The 16,852-nt window shown below is 43.3% G+C and overlaps 1 protein-coding gene across 2 annotated transcripts in view; it reads left to right on the top strand.

Moving 5' to 3' along the window:
* The first annotated feature begins 479 nt into the window (after nt 1-479).
* KCNH1 (potassium voltage-gated channel subfamily H member 1) overlaps nt 480-16,852 on the top strand; it is a 187,399-nt gene continuing 171,026 nt past the window's right edge. For both annotated transcript variants that reach the window (XR_010471603.1, XM_065058372.1), the window contains exons 1-3: nt 480-716; nt 13,840-13,963; nt 14,206-14,312. Coding sequence is in view for 1 of the 2 variants with exons in the window: in XM_065058372.1 (XP_064914444.1) it covers nt 644-716; nt 13,840-13,963; nt 14,206-14,312 (304 nt within the window). In the remaining variant the exon portion in view is untranslated. The remainder of the gene's footprint in view (nt 717-13,839; nt 13,964-14,205; nt 14,313-16,852) is intronic.

The raw sequence follows: 16,852 nt of genomic DNA, 5'->3' as shown, positions 1-16,852 counted from the left end.
GCGTGCGGCGCGCACCGGTAGCCGGTCGGGCGGTGCGCGCGAGGCCTCCGGTGTGTTCGCGGCGGCGGACGGAGGTGCGTCCCGGCCAGCTGCCGCCGTGGCTTTCCCAGGGGTTGTAAAGCACGCCGAATTCCTCAGCTCCCGGGGCGCACTGGTGAAGCACCACCTGCCCCCTGACGGGCACAGCCTCCTCCAGGGCGCTGCCTCCCCCGCTCCGCGGTCGCTGGGGAGCCGGTCCGTCAGGCGGCGCGGGCTGCGGCCAGCAGCGCCCCAGCGTTTCGCTACGAGCGGTGCCGGTGGCGGCTCTGAGCTCCCGGGCCGGGCGGGCTCCGTGCCCCGCGCGGGCGGCTCGCTCGGCCGCCCCTCGGCGAGCGCCGCGCCGCGCCCGGACGATGGCGCTGCAACACCGGCCTTGCCGCGCGGCGGCGCGGGGCGGCGGCGGCCGGCAGGGGGCGCTGCGGGAGGTCCGGCGGCGGGCGCGGGGCCGCGGTGCGCGGGGGGCGGCGGGAGCGGCGGGAGGGCTGGTGCCGCACAGCCGCGCCGGTCCCGGCGGGGGCATGAGGCGTGCGGGGAGCGGCGCGGCAGAGCGCGGGTCGGCGCGGCCCTGAGCGAAGCTTCCGCCCCGCGCTCCGGCAGAGCGACTATGGCTGGGGGAAGGCGAGGGCTGGTGGCGCCTCAGAACACGTTCCTGGAGAACATCGTGCGAAGGTCTAACGGTAAGGGGGGACCGGGGCGGCGGGGAGGCGCCGCCGCCCGCGCCCCGGGGCTGAGGGCGAGCTCCCGCCGGGGCGAAGCAGCCTGCCGCTTCCTCGGTGGGGGCAGACCCGGGCGGAGGCGCGCAGAGCCCCGGCCGCTCCCAGGCGGTTCCGCCGAAGCGATGCATCCAGGTGCCGCGGCCAAAGCCGGTGCCGCCAGCCGGCTGCGCCACCCAAGTCCTGCGGAGAGCCCCCGGGCCGGGCAGCGGGGCGGCCGCCTCCCGGCGGGGCTCCGGCTGCAGGTGCGCCGGCAGAGCGGGGCGCTCGGAGAGAGCTGCCGGCCGGGCTGTGCCCGCTGCGGGGCGAGACCCGCGCCCGAGGGGCCAGTGGGGGCAGCGCCGGGGCAGGACTCGGCGCGGGGGAATCGGGGGACTGGGGCACCGGTGGGGTCCGGCTCCCGGCCGGGAATGAGGGGGCACGACGGCTTCGGCTGGGAACGCGGTGCGGGCGTTCAAGATGGTCTCTGGAAAGGGAAAGCCCGGTGCTGGGGGATCGGCTGGGGCTGCCTCTCTGAGTTGAAAGGGAAGATTTGTCACAAGTGAGCAGAGAGTTTGCCGTTTTGACGGCTGAGGGTAGACTATTTTTTATTTTCTTAGTGCACCGTAACCAGGTCTTGCTCTTGGAAAACTGTGGAGTGGAAAATGCCTCGAATTTCACAATTGCATGCAAATGTGCATTACTGTTATCCAGATTCTTTCACTTAGGGACTTAACAAAAGCTGCTCCCTCAGTAAGCCTGCGACCATGTATTCATTTATGTATTCATTTAAACCTAGGCATGTGTGGTTTTTTAAAGCTATGAGCCTAAGTTCTGCCATTTTTAATGCTTCCATTGACATCAGTGGGGTTACTTAAGGCATTAAGAACTTCTAGTATGATTGAGAATACGCAGGATCACAGGATCAAGCTCCTTTTGAAGACGATTTAACTACAAATGTAGTCAGTTCTGATAAGGCAAAACCAACCCTCTTGATAAGCAGCTAAAATCCCAATTATACAAAGAATTATTTTCAATTTTTTTCCAATTAGGCACTATTATTGGAGAAATAGCCTTTGGCAAGATCATATTTTTTTACATACAATTGCGAGGCTCTTTTTATAGGTTGTTTCTGCAACTTTCCTATAGAAGGGGTTGGAAGCTGCATTCCTGAAAAATACTTGCTATTCTTACAGTGAATCTTGCCCTCTTTTTTAAAAAATGAAATGTTACATTGCATCAACTTCAGGCTGCTTCTCTAATCTTCCAACACCAGTTATCTAAGGCTTTTCTCAAAACTGTATTGAGTTTGTAGATTATTTTTCTCATTAAAAACCAATTTTGTCTTTTGACTTTCAGTGCCAAAACCATGATGCAATAAATCAGTTGAGGTTTGGAGGTGGGGGGAATCATGCAGCAGAAGCTATACTCTATATCTTTCTCTTTTTTCCCCATCATTAAGTGTTATAACAGAGAGTGGTGTTAGACACCACAGGTAAAATGACAGCACTCCATTTCCAAATACTCAGCAAGTCCTGAGGGCTGTAATCAATACAAGTTTTTTAGATTAAACCCGGTAGAAAGAGATGTGTGGTTCAGATTTTTTAGGAGAAGCTTAGGGAAGCGACTCAGGTTTAGAATCCCATTTCTTCTGCCGTGTGCCTTCTAGTTTTTGCTAAGCCCAGTCCAGCTTTGCTGTAAATGTTATACTGTCACATACAATGGCTGTGTGAATCAATTTGAATGTGGGACCATCAGCCTCTCCTAACCTCCATCTCTTTCGGAGACAAGGATTGTGTCCTTTCTCGTCAGGCAGGGCTGTGCTGGCCAGCACAAGGGAAGTGTGGAAACATGCCAGTTCCTTGTTGCCTGTCTTGTCTTGGCCTGCCTGCTTGGCCTTTGAGATGATTTGGGATGCCCACAGGATGAGTGCTTAAATGGACCCATAAAGCTTGAGGTTTGGCTCCCCCTTCTTGGTTTCATTTGATTGGGTAGTAGTGTGACCCACAATGAAACTATGTAGGCCATTTGGGATTTGCCAAATAAACCTTGGGCTTGTTGTCAAACTGTATTTGCTGGCACATGCAAGCAAGTTAAGTAGTGCCAGCAGATACTGAGTTGATACAGATATAGGAATGTTCCTAATTTGGGGAGGATTCCCTTTGAAAGGAGAGGAATTTGGTCATAGAACAGAAACAGCTACTGAATAAGTGCTTCACTTAAAGGTACTTTTATGTGACATCCATCCACAGTCGCAGGTGAACTGAGGAAAACACATTCTTGTTATGTGTTATATTTCAAGGCAGGGGGTGTTTGTGAAAGAGGCTCTGTTGTAATAACAAAGTAATTGGCAAGCAGCCTCTTTTGGAAGCATTGCTTGAAGAACAGTGCTAATTATACCATTTTTAACCAGTAGTTTAACAAGGAATTTTTTGGGGAGCCTTTCATATTAGATGTGGGACAGGTAGGCTGATGCACTTTCAATGACCAAAGGTAATAGCGATGTATTTTGGCATACGGGTTTTTTGTTAGGGTTAGTATTTTGTTCATGTTTATATCGCACCATCTGCAGTAAGACTCACCTCAAACTCTGTTGGTCTGAATCATCTCCTTTAGTGTCATTAGGAACAAGAGCTGCTGCTTAGGTTGCAAATCAACTGAGACAGATTTTAATGCACTAAATGTCAACCAAAAGAGCTATGCTAGGGTTAGAAGCTGCACAATACTTCCTCTCCACATATTGGAGTAAAGAAGGGACTGAGAATTTCTCAACCCATCCTGGAATGGAATGGCCTTATGACAGCACACACAGGAAAGAATATATAGTGTCATCCACCTAGACCTGTGGACCTCATCTGGTCCTCTCTGATTTCTTCTCACAAGAAGACCTTTGGATGAAGTGTGAAATTAAGGTTCTTTCCTCTTTGAAATAAGTGACACCATAATCCTGCTTGTCTTGTATTTAATGCCTAAAAGCCATGTTTCTATACTAGCCATGTAGAGATAGAAAAATAAATGTTGCCTGTAGTGCTCGTTTGACAAAAATTTGTTTGAAGCATTGAAATATTTAAAGACTAGAACACCCAGTGGGACAGAAAATGAGCCCATGCTGTAAAACAGTGTAGTATGTAAAGAATCACTAGCCTCTGATGGTTACTGCTAATGTGATATTAATATTTTTCTCGGGTAATGTAATACACTCACAGTATACAAGCACTATAACAATAGCAGTTATAATCCTGGTTCGTGGCCAAGGCACCCAATTCAAATGGTGCAGTATGTTATAGAGAATACTGATACTTGGTGATATTCCAGTGCTTTATCAATAACTGGAGACAGAAATACTTCTCAGTTTATATAAATGCCAGATAGATCCTGCAGTCCTTCCATGGTCAAAATTCTCACTGAGGTACTTGATAATTGTGTTTGTGTAAGGATGGCAAAAGCAAGTCCTGTGTTTACATGGCTTTGGAAAGTCACAGATGCTTTTCTGATTTATTGACAAAATTAGGAATTTGGAAGAAGGGGAGATTAAAGGGCATAAGGCTTGTGTGAATTTAATCTTGCTTTCACTAAATCCCCTGGGAATACACCAAGGTGGTGTCAGGTATGGGAGCAAACCTGCACCCTTTGACAGAGAATGCAGTGAGTTCCCTGTAGAGGGAGAGAAAAAGCACCTTCAGACACAAATCCTGAGAATAACAGACGTTTCCATGATTTATGGCATTACTTCCATTGGAGACTATAAAGTCCCAGTACAATAAACATTCTGCAACCTGGGGCTCCTAACCTTGTACCATTGCCTGAGACCTATGAGATAAATTAACTTTATAATAAACAGCTCTGAAACTGAAAAAAAATGGTTTTGTGCTCAGATAGAGAGAAATGCAAAGGAAATTAATAGAGAATGAAGAACTAAACTTAGTTTTATTTTCATACTTCTGCACTTGAATGAAATCTTCATTTAAATGAAATGTTTGCAAAGGATCCTTAACCTGACGGTGCTGTGTCTGCTGCAACCCGGCCCTGCCTGCCTTCCCTTCAAAGCCCATAGCGGTGAGCAGCACAGTACGGAGATGCAGACCTGGCTGCAGCTAAAGAGGTTTGGGTCGAGCAGCAGCACTTCCCCCAAGGCAGGGTTTGCTGTCTTAATTGCTGTGGGTCTATCGCAGGGATGTCAAGCTCATTTTCACCAGGGGACATTCATACAGTCCTAAAATTACATGTGGCCCTTTGAAGGCAACAAGAGGCTGATGTGGGCCCTGGTGAAAATGAGTTTGACACCCCATGTCTATCGCTTTCGGACTACTGAGCTGTTTTGTTGGTAGGGAACACATGTATGAACGTGCCAAACTCTGCGTCGTTCTTCTGCATGTGATGTGCCAGGGTTACTGAGGTCCTGGGCAATGCTGGGGTACCTCATACTACTGCAACGCTTTCAGTAAATATCATCAGTCATCAGTAAAGTATTTTCATACTGAGAACAGGGCTGCTTTTGTTGAAATCAGCAAGCACATTTCTGTGGTGGTGTATGGTTTTTCTGTTTCCTTTTGATACATTGTATTTGGTTTCCTGACAGTTCATAAATTTCCATAATTTTCAATGAATCTTCAAGCAGCACTGGGTGAAATTCAGTATTTGCAGAGGACCAGCTCAGGAGCCTTGTGCTGCAGGTAAATTGCATTCTAGTGTGATCTAGTGAGGTTCTGTTGAATAGGGAAATGCATTTTAGTGACCATTTTAGATGTGGAAGTACTGAAAAGGACAAAGTTAATTGCGCGTGGGGAAGAGCAATATTGAGGTATTCCTTATGAGGTGCAATGTCTGGGTTAAGCTATTCCAGTTCTTAAAGCTCCCAAAGGAGTTGACTTGGAAGACAATAGCAGATATGCAGGAGATGTTCTGTTCCATGCTCCTAGTTTAAAGTCTTGTCTACTTTCCAGAGTTCAGTGGGTTAATTTCAGCATAAAAAACCCCAACATAATGGAATAGAGGGGTCTGGCCTGGAGAAGGCGCTTTGCCAGAGTCAAACCTTGCGAAAAGCACATGAAAAACTGCTGTATCAGTAGTAAGATGGTGCTATATGTATAGAGTGCCTTTAACTGAAATTTTGTTTCTCTTGCCATTACTATGGCTGACCCTGTGCAAGGCAAAGTGAATCTTATCCTCTCCGAATCTGGCATCCAGTGGCTGATCTGGAGTAGCCTTTTGTATCTAATCCCGCAAGACCCAGTTTATTCAAGATTTCCTGTAAAATCAGTTTTGGCTGAGTGAAGTTCATGAGTGTAGGTCTGTCTCTTGGTTTTGATTAGAACAAGACATTTGGCCATGAAAGCAGCAGACCTGCAAAAACCATAAGGGCTGTAGGTTCCATGTTAAGCATGTGTTCCCAAACTGAGAATGACACAAAGGAAAGGGTTTTGTTTCTTTCTGATCTTTGTTCTTTTTGAAGTTAACAACTGTTGAGATGCTTTTATTTTCATCCATGTTTTTCATATAGTTGGTCAGTACACTGAAATATCTATTCACTATCAAGATTTTTTTTTTCTCAGTATCACTTGATTTGAATATATTTTTTTTTTTGTCTGGCTTTTACTAGACCAGAAGCTTCTAGTTTTGTTTGTGCATCTTTATGCATTTAGAAATGTGGGACTTGTTTTCCTTAAAATGACTTTTATAGATAGTAAGGAAAAAAAGTACAACACAGAGATGATAGATAATGTGTTTTAAAATTAATGTTCTGGAAGCTCAAGAAGTTCTACTGTGATAATTCAACATATCAATCCATTTCTGCATTAAATCCTAGAACAAGATCATAAAACAAATCTTAATGAAACCCATTCATTGGAGAATGTGTTAATGCATTTTTGTGACTCGTATAGCTAAAAGTGAGCAGAGAGTTAGGTCTTGTCAAATGCTTTTAGGGCTTTTGATGGCTGTAGCTATAACCAGTAAATCAATCAGCTTCTTTAAGCTGATGGAAGACCCATATAATTGATGCAACATGCTTTTTCCTTCATTTCTTTTAAGAAGAGATGGGAGGAAAACAAAACAAAACAAATCCTGGCCAATTAAATGGTGAAGTCTCACTGCTAAAGAGTATTTTTGTCCTTTATTAAGAATGGTGCAATGTGTGACTCTCACAAACTGATGATCTTTCTAATTTCTGAAAATTATCTCATGCTAATGTCACATTTGTCAAAATGTCGTCGTTGTTGTTGTTAATTTCTTGGTATGGACAGTACTTCAGGGATAGGGAAGGAACAATGCTATACATAAAATACATACGACTGCTTTTGTGCACTTTCCATTTCAGCTACTCTTGTTCCATTATTCTGCACTAATTTGTTTTATTTTTTGAAACATACAGATAATTGTGAAGATTTTACAGCTGCTAGTGTTGGAAGGATGTATTCTTTTCAACTTAAACTTTCCTTATGGTAGACACCTACTGTGACATATTTGCTGTAACAATGCAAAATAGCAACTGTTGACATGGAACCAGTAGTTTTTATCTATATTGCTGGCTGAAATTAGCATTCATTTTCTGTAATGATTCAAAATGAGTCCGTTGAAGTTGTTGTTTTAGTTAGTCTTAATTTTGTTATTTGTGGTATGGTGAAATACGTTTCTAAAAACAGCTTTCAGCCTGTCCTTGCACTGTACTCTGGAGTACACATGACAGTGTAAGTCAAGTTTGGCTGAAGTATGAAATGACTGCATGTAGTGGATTGTGCTCATGCTGTATCACCCAAGGACCTTTTAAATCCATATTTGGTTCTGTAAAATAAATAGTTATATAGAACTTTTATAAAACATGTAAGCCCAAATGAACCTATCTATAGGCTTTTGTAATATGTTTTTCTGTATTAGAGTGAGGCTATGGCTTAAAATAGTTCGGTCTTGTTATTAAGGATGTACATTTTTGAGGTCATATATCATTATTTTAAAGAGAGATCAAGTTGTTCAGTGGGATATTTAAACATTGACACACTCCCACTCTAGTAATGAATACAGAGAGATACTGAGGGGATGTGTTTATCCGTGTAATGCCATTGACTTCTACAAGAGAATGTGGATGTAAGAGCAGAATTTCTTATGGTAGAATAAAGGTAATAAGACAAATAGTCTTTTGGTCCTTTGAGCAGCTCTGTACTTGCTTTGAATGCAGTTACAGCACTTCTGTTAAGAGGGAAATTTGGTTAGTTCCTGTGTCTTTCCCTCCTGAATTGTGAGTCTTCAAACCCATCTCTGCAAAGAAAGGATTGAATAGATGCTTGAAATTCAGTTTGACTTATTTGTACTGATTTATGGCCACATTTTGATTTCAGAAGTAACATTTGAACAATATAACTAATCAGTGTGACTAGATGTTGCTGCTTTACTTTTTTTCAAAGCTAAGACTAAGCATGAGCAAAAATTCATATACCCTTATCCTTTGCAAATTGTTAAAGTCTGCTTATAAACAACATTGTATTTCCATGCATTGCATTCCTCATAAAAATGAAACCATCTCTTTTTTTCTTCCCCATATCTACATGATGCCCCTTCTGATGCACTAGTTTGTAAATGCCAGAATTGGTTAGAAATTAATCTGTCCCTTGTACTTAAGCTTTATGATACAATCTTTAATCATATGACAGTTGCAGATGATGTTTGCCTACTGCACATTCCTAGGCTGGCTGTGACACAGGACCTGTGCTGCTGTTAGTCCAGCTTATGGATCAGTAGCTAAGGAGGTTGTATCCCCCACCCCTGCCCCCAGTGACCACAGGTAGGGAAAGAAATGTATTTACTAAGCAGTCCTTTTAGTTCTGCTGTAATAGTGGTTTGTGGTTTCTAATGCTGCAGGTCTAGGTTTGCTCCAGTGAAGATCCACTAGAGGAGACTGAGGAGACATTAAAAAAAAAAAAAAAAAAGACCTGCTGTCTCAATAACCAGCATAATTATATCCTCACTCAACATGATGAAGGCTGTGGTCTGGAATGAGGAGGCCAGTTTCTCATCTGTTGCAGGCTGATGGGAGAATTAGCAAGTTTGACAAGGAGCAGGTCTTCCCACCATAGTGAACCTGATTCTCCTTTCACTAATCGGGGAATAAATGAGGAGGAAATCTTTTGAGTTTTGTATTTGTGTGATGACCATGGGGAAATATATTAATATATTTACATGACACTTGTGTATAACACCAACCTGAAGATGCTTCTGGGGGGCTTTGACAGACCTGCATACATATTTGAAAGTGCAATGGGCACCAGCCTCTGTTGTTACCAAGGTCTGTGCTACAAGTCACTGAGCAGAGGTTTCCTCTTGGTCACCTCAGTGTGATTCCCTTGTGCTGCAGCGGTGTGGCTGCTGGTCTCTGACCTTCTACCAGTGTGTCCCAGAAGTGGGCTTGTGCATCACTGAAGGGACATAGAATGAAGAATTTACATGCTGGGCTCTGGAAAGAGGTGGGGATCTCAGCTTGATGAGGTCCACCTTGCAGGAGAGGCTGGGAATGGCAGGCAGGAAGCATTTCAGTAGGTTGCTCCACGCTCTTTGCATGGAGGTGACCTCAGTCAGCTGGTCCTGATAAACACATGTTTGTGAGGTGCTTCTTGTCCTCATGTGTTTTAGAGGTTTGAGCTGATGGACTGCTTACATTAAATAAAGCACTATACGTAGCAAAAAGATTCAGGAGATACGATAGTTTTGGCGAAGCTGGGTGTTCTAGAGACTTGCTGTTGTGAAAGGATTGCTGTTATTTGGAAAGACATATTCTGATTCTTCCGTGATAGTGTATTTTGTGAGTGGAGGAAAATACTGGTTTCAGTGACTGAGCAAAATCCGATCTTACACTTTGGAAGGAATTAAAATGTTGTTCTTGTTGCTTTAAAGCTGCTGTGACTAGTTTAAAGTGATAATCCAAAACGGGTCTGACATTTGAGTGTGTAGAGGCTGACGTGTGGATATACTGCAGCGAATAGAACTGACTTGTGGAAAATGCAAGCTAGAAAATGTGAAGTGGGGCAATTCACAAGGTAGCCAGTGCTGCAGACACTCATCATAGAAGCCAGCCCTACTCACGTGTGTAATTGGGCTGCCTTCGAGATGCTACAGTTCTTTCTTGTGTTTCTGCAGTACAAGGTGCTCTGTGCTGCACCTCCACATAGTTCTATGCCTCCCAATGGTCTTGCTCAGACTGTGCCAAATACAGCACAAGCCAGAATCCCAGGTCTTTTATATGAGCCTGCCCTCTCCAGTTCCTAGCTCAATTCTTCTTGGAGCTGATAAGAAGAACCAGTGATGCTTACAACTTCTCCTCAGGCCAGGCAATACCGCTAACCCAATTGACTTTGTGATAAAATTGATTTCCTGGTAAGGAAATCCTTTGAGTCCTTTTAAAGAGGTGCCTCAAGTCACTAAATAGTTTGAGTACTGCAACTATCACATGTACATTTTACCTCTTGCCTTTGAAGAGAATTTAGGAGTGGATTTCTTCATGGTCTTCCTCTGACCAACTCCTTTCCTGGCCTTGTTGACCCACTTGTGAGTCCCCAAGAGGCTCTGCCCTGCGATACTCAAAAGGTTCACTGGAGTATCCCTTGTGCTTGTTGTGCAGCAAAGCCACAGCTGTTTCCTGGCCTCTGGGACTCTGCATCCCTGCAGATGGAGAGGCAATATTTGCCTCAGTGGATGTTATTTAACATTTTCCTATGTTAGGAACAATTGTTTAACAGATTGTGAGTTGTCTCCAAGCAGCACATTGTCAGGGATGTCAATGCAATTGCAAATGATAGCGATGGGAGCAGCCCTTCTACCTCTGGGTTATCTGTCAGAATAAACTATACAGGGGAGTTGTAAGTGGGAGTCCTTATTGTATGCTGTGTCTTGCCAGTGTTTGCACAGGCAAAAAACTGTTGTCAGAGACACTCCTAAAGAAATGCAGATGTGTCCTCCATGTAGGCATGGAACCACTCTTATGTCATTGTTTTGTCTTTAAAGAAATCTGGAAAGAGGAGTAACTGGAAAGAAATTCCCATTTTTTCCTGAGTCCCTTTCTTTGCAGATGCTGTGGCTCCCACTTTGTGGGCTGTGAGGCCGCAGTGAGTTAAAGAAAAAAGAAAACAAACTGGGTACGGGAATTTTGGAGACCAGCAATGCAGATCTTCTCTCCCTTCACAACAAAATCAGGGACAAAGGAACTGATCACCCTGAGCTTGGTAACCTCCCAAGGAATGCTGGCAGAGAGTGGTGGGTTGGAAACCTCTTTTCTGGCCTAGCAGTGTGGATGGTGCCACACTGCAGCCTCTCTCGGCTGCCTGGCTGATGTACTCACCAGCGGCTTCTCTGCGGGCTTTCAGCCACATGGGAAGTTCCCAAGCACTGGTCCCTACAGGGCATTTTTTTTGATCTAGGGATCACTCCACGGCAAACACTAAAAAAGCATGGTAAGCAGCCGGAGGAGCAAGCCCAAAGATGAGTCAGGGGTGTGGTGTTGACTCCAGAGAATGGGTCCAACTTCAGTATTTGCTTCCTGTGTGTTTGTAAGCTCTGTAATGCCTAGATCAAGGAAGGTGAAGATGCATGAAATAGGGACTAGCTAGAAGTTATAAAACAGTGAGAGCATCAAAACTTCCGACTTGCTCTTTGAATTGATAGATGCCCAAGTTTTTGCTTATAAGCTTTGTAGGTACATAAAGATCTCTCACCTTGGTTGTAACTCACAACTAAACCCAAACTGGACTGTCATGAAGCATTCTACTTCTACCTCCTAGGGAGGCTCACTCAATGTAGACTGACAGGATTGCCTAATAGGGATGCATAAAATATAATACAACACCCAAGTCACACTGACTTAAAAACTCATGTGGTGAGGACATTGGCATCTATTCTCTTGAGTAGCCCCACACCTTGTAGGATAACACTCAAACTGCTAGGCTGTCAGTGGGGAGGGAAATATGTGCATGTTCTCTAAGGATCCATTGGAAACTGCCAATCCAAAAATATCAGACTTCTTTGGGCCAAAAGATAAGTAAATGGAAATGTGATTTTTTTTTTTTTTTTTTTTTAGCTCCTGTGAATGTGGCAAAGAATCTTGAGTATTGTCTGTGAGAACTAGGCTTATGTTAAAATGTTAGGTATCTTAAGTAATACAGGAAAGGGGGAAAAATGCTAAAAATATCCCCCTTTTCAGTGTTTTCCACAGGTTTCTATCTGCTGTACTAATGTTTTTCAGTTCTATCTTACCAACACTACAAATGGAGCATCTAGCTCCCAAGTCTTTGAGAGCTGGGCATCTAGGGGCTAGGCTGTAGCAGTCTTGTCTTTTGGTGCTTAAATCCCCTTGTGGACTTACTGCTTTGTTTTTACTTGTGAAAAGGGGATAAGGGCACTGTCCCTCCTCACAGAAGCATTGCAAGGCTAGATAGAAGTAGGATTAACACAGTAATGGTAATCAGAAATGTTCCCTATATAGATTTTAATAAAAAAAAAATATATTCTTTATCCAAAGACAATATTGAGGCTTAAATGTGAAAGGAAGGTCACTGCTTAAGTTAACAGAAGCTCTTCAAGGAACTCTTCAGGAGGTGGAGAGAAGGGGAAGTTACCTTTTGAGAAGGGGAGATGGTGGGAAAGAATGTACGCATGAAATAACACCATTCAGATCAGGGCAGGACCTAGCCTAACATTTGTATTTGCTTTTTTTTGGTCATTTTTGTGTACTTCCTGATGAAAATTTAAAAATATCCTAACACAGTGCAATGTAGTGTTTGTCATAGACACTCAAAAGCCCTCTCTTTGGTGATGAGAAATGATTTGGCTTATTTATAGGAAAGGGTGAAAGACAGGTATTGTTTTTGGAACAAAGTGCTTCAACCAAGCAAAACCCATGGTATGTAGAAGAGGCTGTGAGAAACAAAGCAGTTAAAGTGTCCTGAAGTTATACTACTGGTGTATTTCATTCTAAGGAGTGTATAAAGATACACTTAGTCACGCTCGTGGGGTTGGGCAATGGATTTAGATAGCTACAAGAATGTTTTATTTAAACCCACTTGAAGTTTGCAACAGGACGAAAGATTTTGAAAGGGAAAGTTAAAATAAACTAAACTCTTTGCAATTAGTAGGTAAAATGTCCTGTTTGTGCCTCTCGGTTGCAGGAAGCATTAATGATGGCTACACATGTTTGAACAGATCCTGAAAAGCAGACAGCATGGTGGACTCGCTTAAAGACTTCCCTTAAATATAGATGCCTCTTCATCTCATGTGGCTGCCTAGCCTTTTTTTCAGAAGCCAGGGGATCTTTGCAGCTGAGAAAGGGGCCACCATCTCTGCCTGCATGCCAATGCCCAAGCAGCACTCTGCTGTCTGTCTTGTACAGCTGTAGTTAGTTGACTGTGCAGGAGCCAAAGCAGCAGAGAAAAGCAAGGTCTGGGCTCAGCATTGAGTATGTTAATAAGTTGAATAAGATATATCATTAAAAAAAGAGGCATGTACGGATCCAGTGAGAATGGAGGCGTGAATGCTGCTCACTTTTTTTTCTTACTGACTGAAACTCCTTCTGGCTTGTACAGCAAACAGTGTTCTTTGTGCTGGTGTAAGTCCTAACCCTGGTTGTATGGTGTCTAGTTTGGAGCGCTGTGCCGTACATGTCACGCAATAAGTATTTGAGCTTGTGTGGTCAGCAGCGAAGGCTGTGTTGAGAAGGGGGCCACTGCATCTACTCTCAGAGAGAAGAAACATCAGTCCTGGGCTATTTTGGCCACGTGTAAGAGGCTTCACGTTCAAGCTGAGTGTCATGGTGGATCTCAGTGCATGTGGCAGAGAGGGAACCACTTTGGTGAATGTGTCCTTAGTCAAGTGATGAATTTTACCTGTTTAACCATCATGTGTTTCTCTTGTATAAAACCATCCTCTTAAGCTTTGCATGAGTAATTAATATTTTTTAAACTAAGAATTTGCTTAAAATTAAAACCAGGAATAATCCTGTTGACCTCAGTGGGAATAGTATCTGGGAAAAACTGTACAGGGATTAAAGCAATCAGGATCGGGTCTTGAAATGAATATTTCCTCTAATGCAACGGTAGCCTCGTCTAATGTCTAACTGATGTGTTCTTTCACACAGATACTAATTTTGTCTTGGGTAATGCCCAGATAGTGGATTGGCCCATTGTCTACAGCAATGATGGATTTTGCAAGCTATCAGGATATCACAGAGCAGAAGTTATGCAAAAAAGCAGCACCTGCAGGTATCTGAGAACAGATTTATTTTCTGTTAAATAGCTTGTAGTGTTGTGCTTGTTGCTTGAGGAGAAAAGTAATCTGTTTATTCCAGTTTTGTCTTTTGTCTCCTGGAGCTGCATCTGTCAAATATGCTTTCCAGGTGAAACAAAACCAAAGAAGGGCTGTTTCTAGACTGATCCTTTTCACACTGTAAACAAATGGTTTTGTGTCGTTAGTATCTGACTTGAATTTCTTGCTTCATTTGCAGTTTTATGTATGGAGAGCTGACAGACAAAGATACAATTGACAAGGTCCGTCAGACCTTTGAGAACTATGAGATGAACTCCTTTGAAATCTTGATGTACAAGAAGAACAGTAAGTAGTTGATTGGTTTGTTTGTTAATGTAGGTGTGTAAAGCTGATTTAAATTATAGTGTAAACTGCAAGTCTGCCAGCCTGTAGCACTGTGCTTTCTTTAGGGCTACATAAGCCCCAGTTCTACCAGTTGATCTACAAGGGAAAAATGAGAATATTAGGGATGAAAGTCACCCAGGGAGGCGGACAAAGCCCTCTAATTTGTTCTGACATTTAGAGCAATTCGTGTGTGATGCTTTAAGACAACACTCAAGATTCCATCAGCAATGATAATACACAAGCTAGCTTTGTGCAAATGGTTTCCATTACAGAGAATATACTTTTTCAGTTTTTAAAAATTTGATATAGCAAAGCCAGTATTTAGCCGTAGTTTCAGAATAAAAGGAACCTATATTTTGTTTTAGAAGCTGAACTTTTCTGAAGTTTTCAGATTAAATCAGCTTCTGTTTTGCACAAAAATTCCTTAATTGGGATATGACTTTTTCCTAGGAATTTACTCTGTAACTGCACATGTCAGCAGATTAACTTCTTGCCCAAGCTTGTTGCCCCATCTAATGTGGACTATGTCATGGCACAGTTATTTTCATCCACTTAATGTCATCTGAAATGTAAATACAACTGGGGTCTTCAGCCTGGCCAGATGTTAAGCTGAAAGTCTGCATTCTGTGACTTACTTTGCTCTTAACAACTTTGCCTTCTAATCATGAAAATGGTAGTGTCTGTGTACAGGGGAAGATACCTTGCAGAAGCACCCTGCTAGCTAGCAGCTCCTTCCCATTGCAGCAATGGTGATCAGTTTGATAAGTTCTGCACTAGTAGGAATGAGGGACTTAAACCATGAAATACAGCATAAACTACTACAATTTTCAACAGTAAACCTCATTGCTGCCTTGTTTTTTGTTAGAAAGATCAGTTTTCTGAGGGAAGGTAATCCAATCTAGCTGTGTGTGTGAACCATTGGTCTTTCTGTTGAAATGACCAGCTAGTACTGACTGTTGGCATTTGCTGAGGGAACCACAGGCACTTCATAAAACCTAAAAGATAATAGTTACGTATTCTAGTGCTGATCTGTGGATGTGTGGAGGTGATTGTTTTCCATCAGAATTAATCTGTTCTTCTAAGAAGTGATGGTGCCAAAGTACATGGAATTGGTTTTGTCATGTTTTAGAGAGAGAAAAAGATCTCAAGATATTTTTGCTTCATCTCTCTTCTAGCCTTTTTCTTCTCTTTTTAGCCTGTTCAGAGCATCGTGACCTCTGACACGTTGCCATTGCTCAGGGCTCTTCTGGAGCACAGCTTTGCTGGTCCAATTAATTTGAAAAGCTATATGTGGTATCTGAATGGCCTGGCTCTGTGCTGCTTCTAGTGTTGTCTGCCTCCAATGTTTACCTATTTCTTAAAGCTGATTTCTGTTCCTAGCTCAGTTAGTGGCCGTAGGGACCATATGCAGCTCACATCTATGCATCCAAAGCCAAGTAAATAAGCTGCAGTCATGGCATCTAGGAGGGTCTGGAATTCTCTCAGTTAACAGTGCTTTGGCACCAAGAGGCTATGCAGCTACTCTTCTGTTCATTGCTGCAGCATATGGCCTGCAGTAGAGCCTGGGGCTTGTCTTTTGTGCAAAGTTAAAGCCAGGTAACTGTGGAATGAGGATTGTTTCCTGCCCTGCTGTGCACTTCCCCGAGGAGAGAGGCGGCCTAGAACAAAGTCCAGCTGTGCAGAAGCTGTGTCATGTGACATGCCAAAAAGTAGAGCTGTGACGGTTCTGCTGTGTGCGCAGAGGGTCACAGGCGTGGGAAGAGGGAAAGCACAGAGCTTGCTTTTAAGTTTAACAAAATGCAGTGCTCTTATGTTTGTTAGATTTGTGGCTTTAGAGGTACATTAACTACTGTTACAGAGACTGACTAGTAACACTAGATAGTTGTAACTGAAAAATACCCAAAAGGGGACATCCTGGGACATTTTCTGAGAATAAGACACATAATAGAAAAATACTGTTTTGTTTGCCAGTCACTGAGCACACAGACTGCTAAGTGGTCTTGCCTTTGTGGTCACCTTACCTCTGCCTCTAAGTATGGTAGTTGCCTACTTTCTTCTTCAAATTAGCCAGTAAATTAGACAGGAGACAGATTTTTGTTGTTCTTCACCTGTCCTCTCCTTCCCTATAAACTAACAGTCGTGATAAATAGCAAGTTTTTATTTCTTTTTTGTGCTGCCGAATAATTGGGACATTTTCCACAGCCTGTACGTTTAATGTGCTTCTAGCTGTTTTAACAATACAATCTATCCTTTCAGGTGAAAAAAAAGAAAACAAAGCAGGAGTTTGAAGTTAACTATGATGTTGCTAGTGCAGGTTGATCTTCATCTCATATCTTCATGTGCAACAGTCATCTCTGTTTCTCTGACTGAAAATTATGTCCTGGTATTACACTAGACATGTCAATAATACTTTGAGACATTTGATAATTCTACTAGAAGTGATTGCCTCTTTTTAGACAAGGCACTCTCTGTGGTGGTGACCCGGTGTGCCATCCAAAAGT

This window comes from Columba livia, chromosome 3, assembly GCF_036013475.1.
Source record: "Columba livia isolate bColLiv1 breed racing homer chromosome 3, bColLiv1.pat.W.v2, whole genome shotgun sequence".
Classification (NCBI taxonomy): domain Eukaryota; kingdom Metazoa; phylum Chordata; class Aves; order Columbiformes; family Columbidae; genus Columba; species Columba livia.
This window is presented reverse-complemented; position numbering and strand designations above follow the sequence as displayed.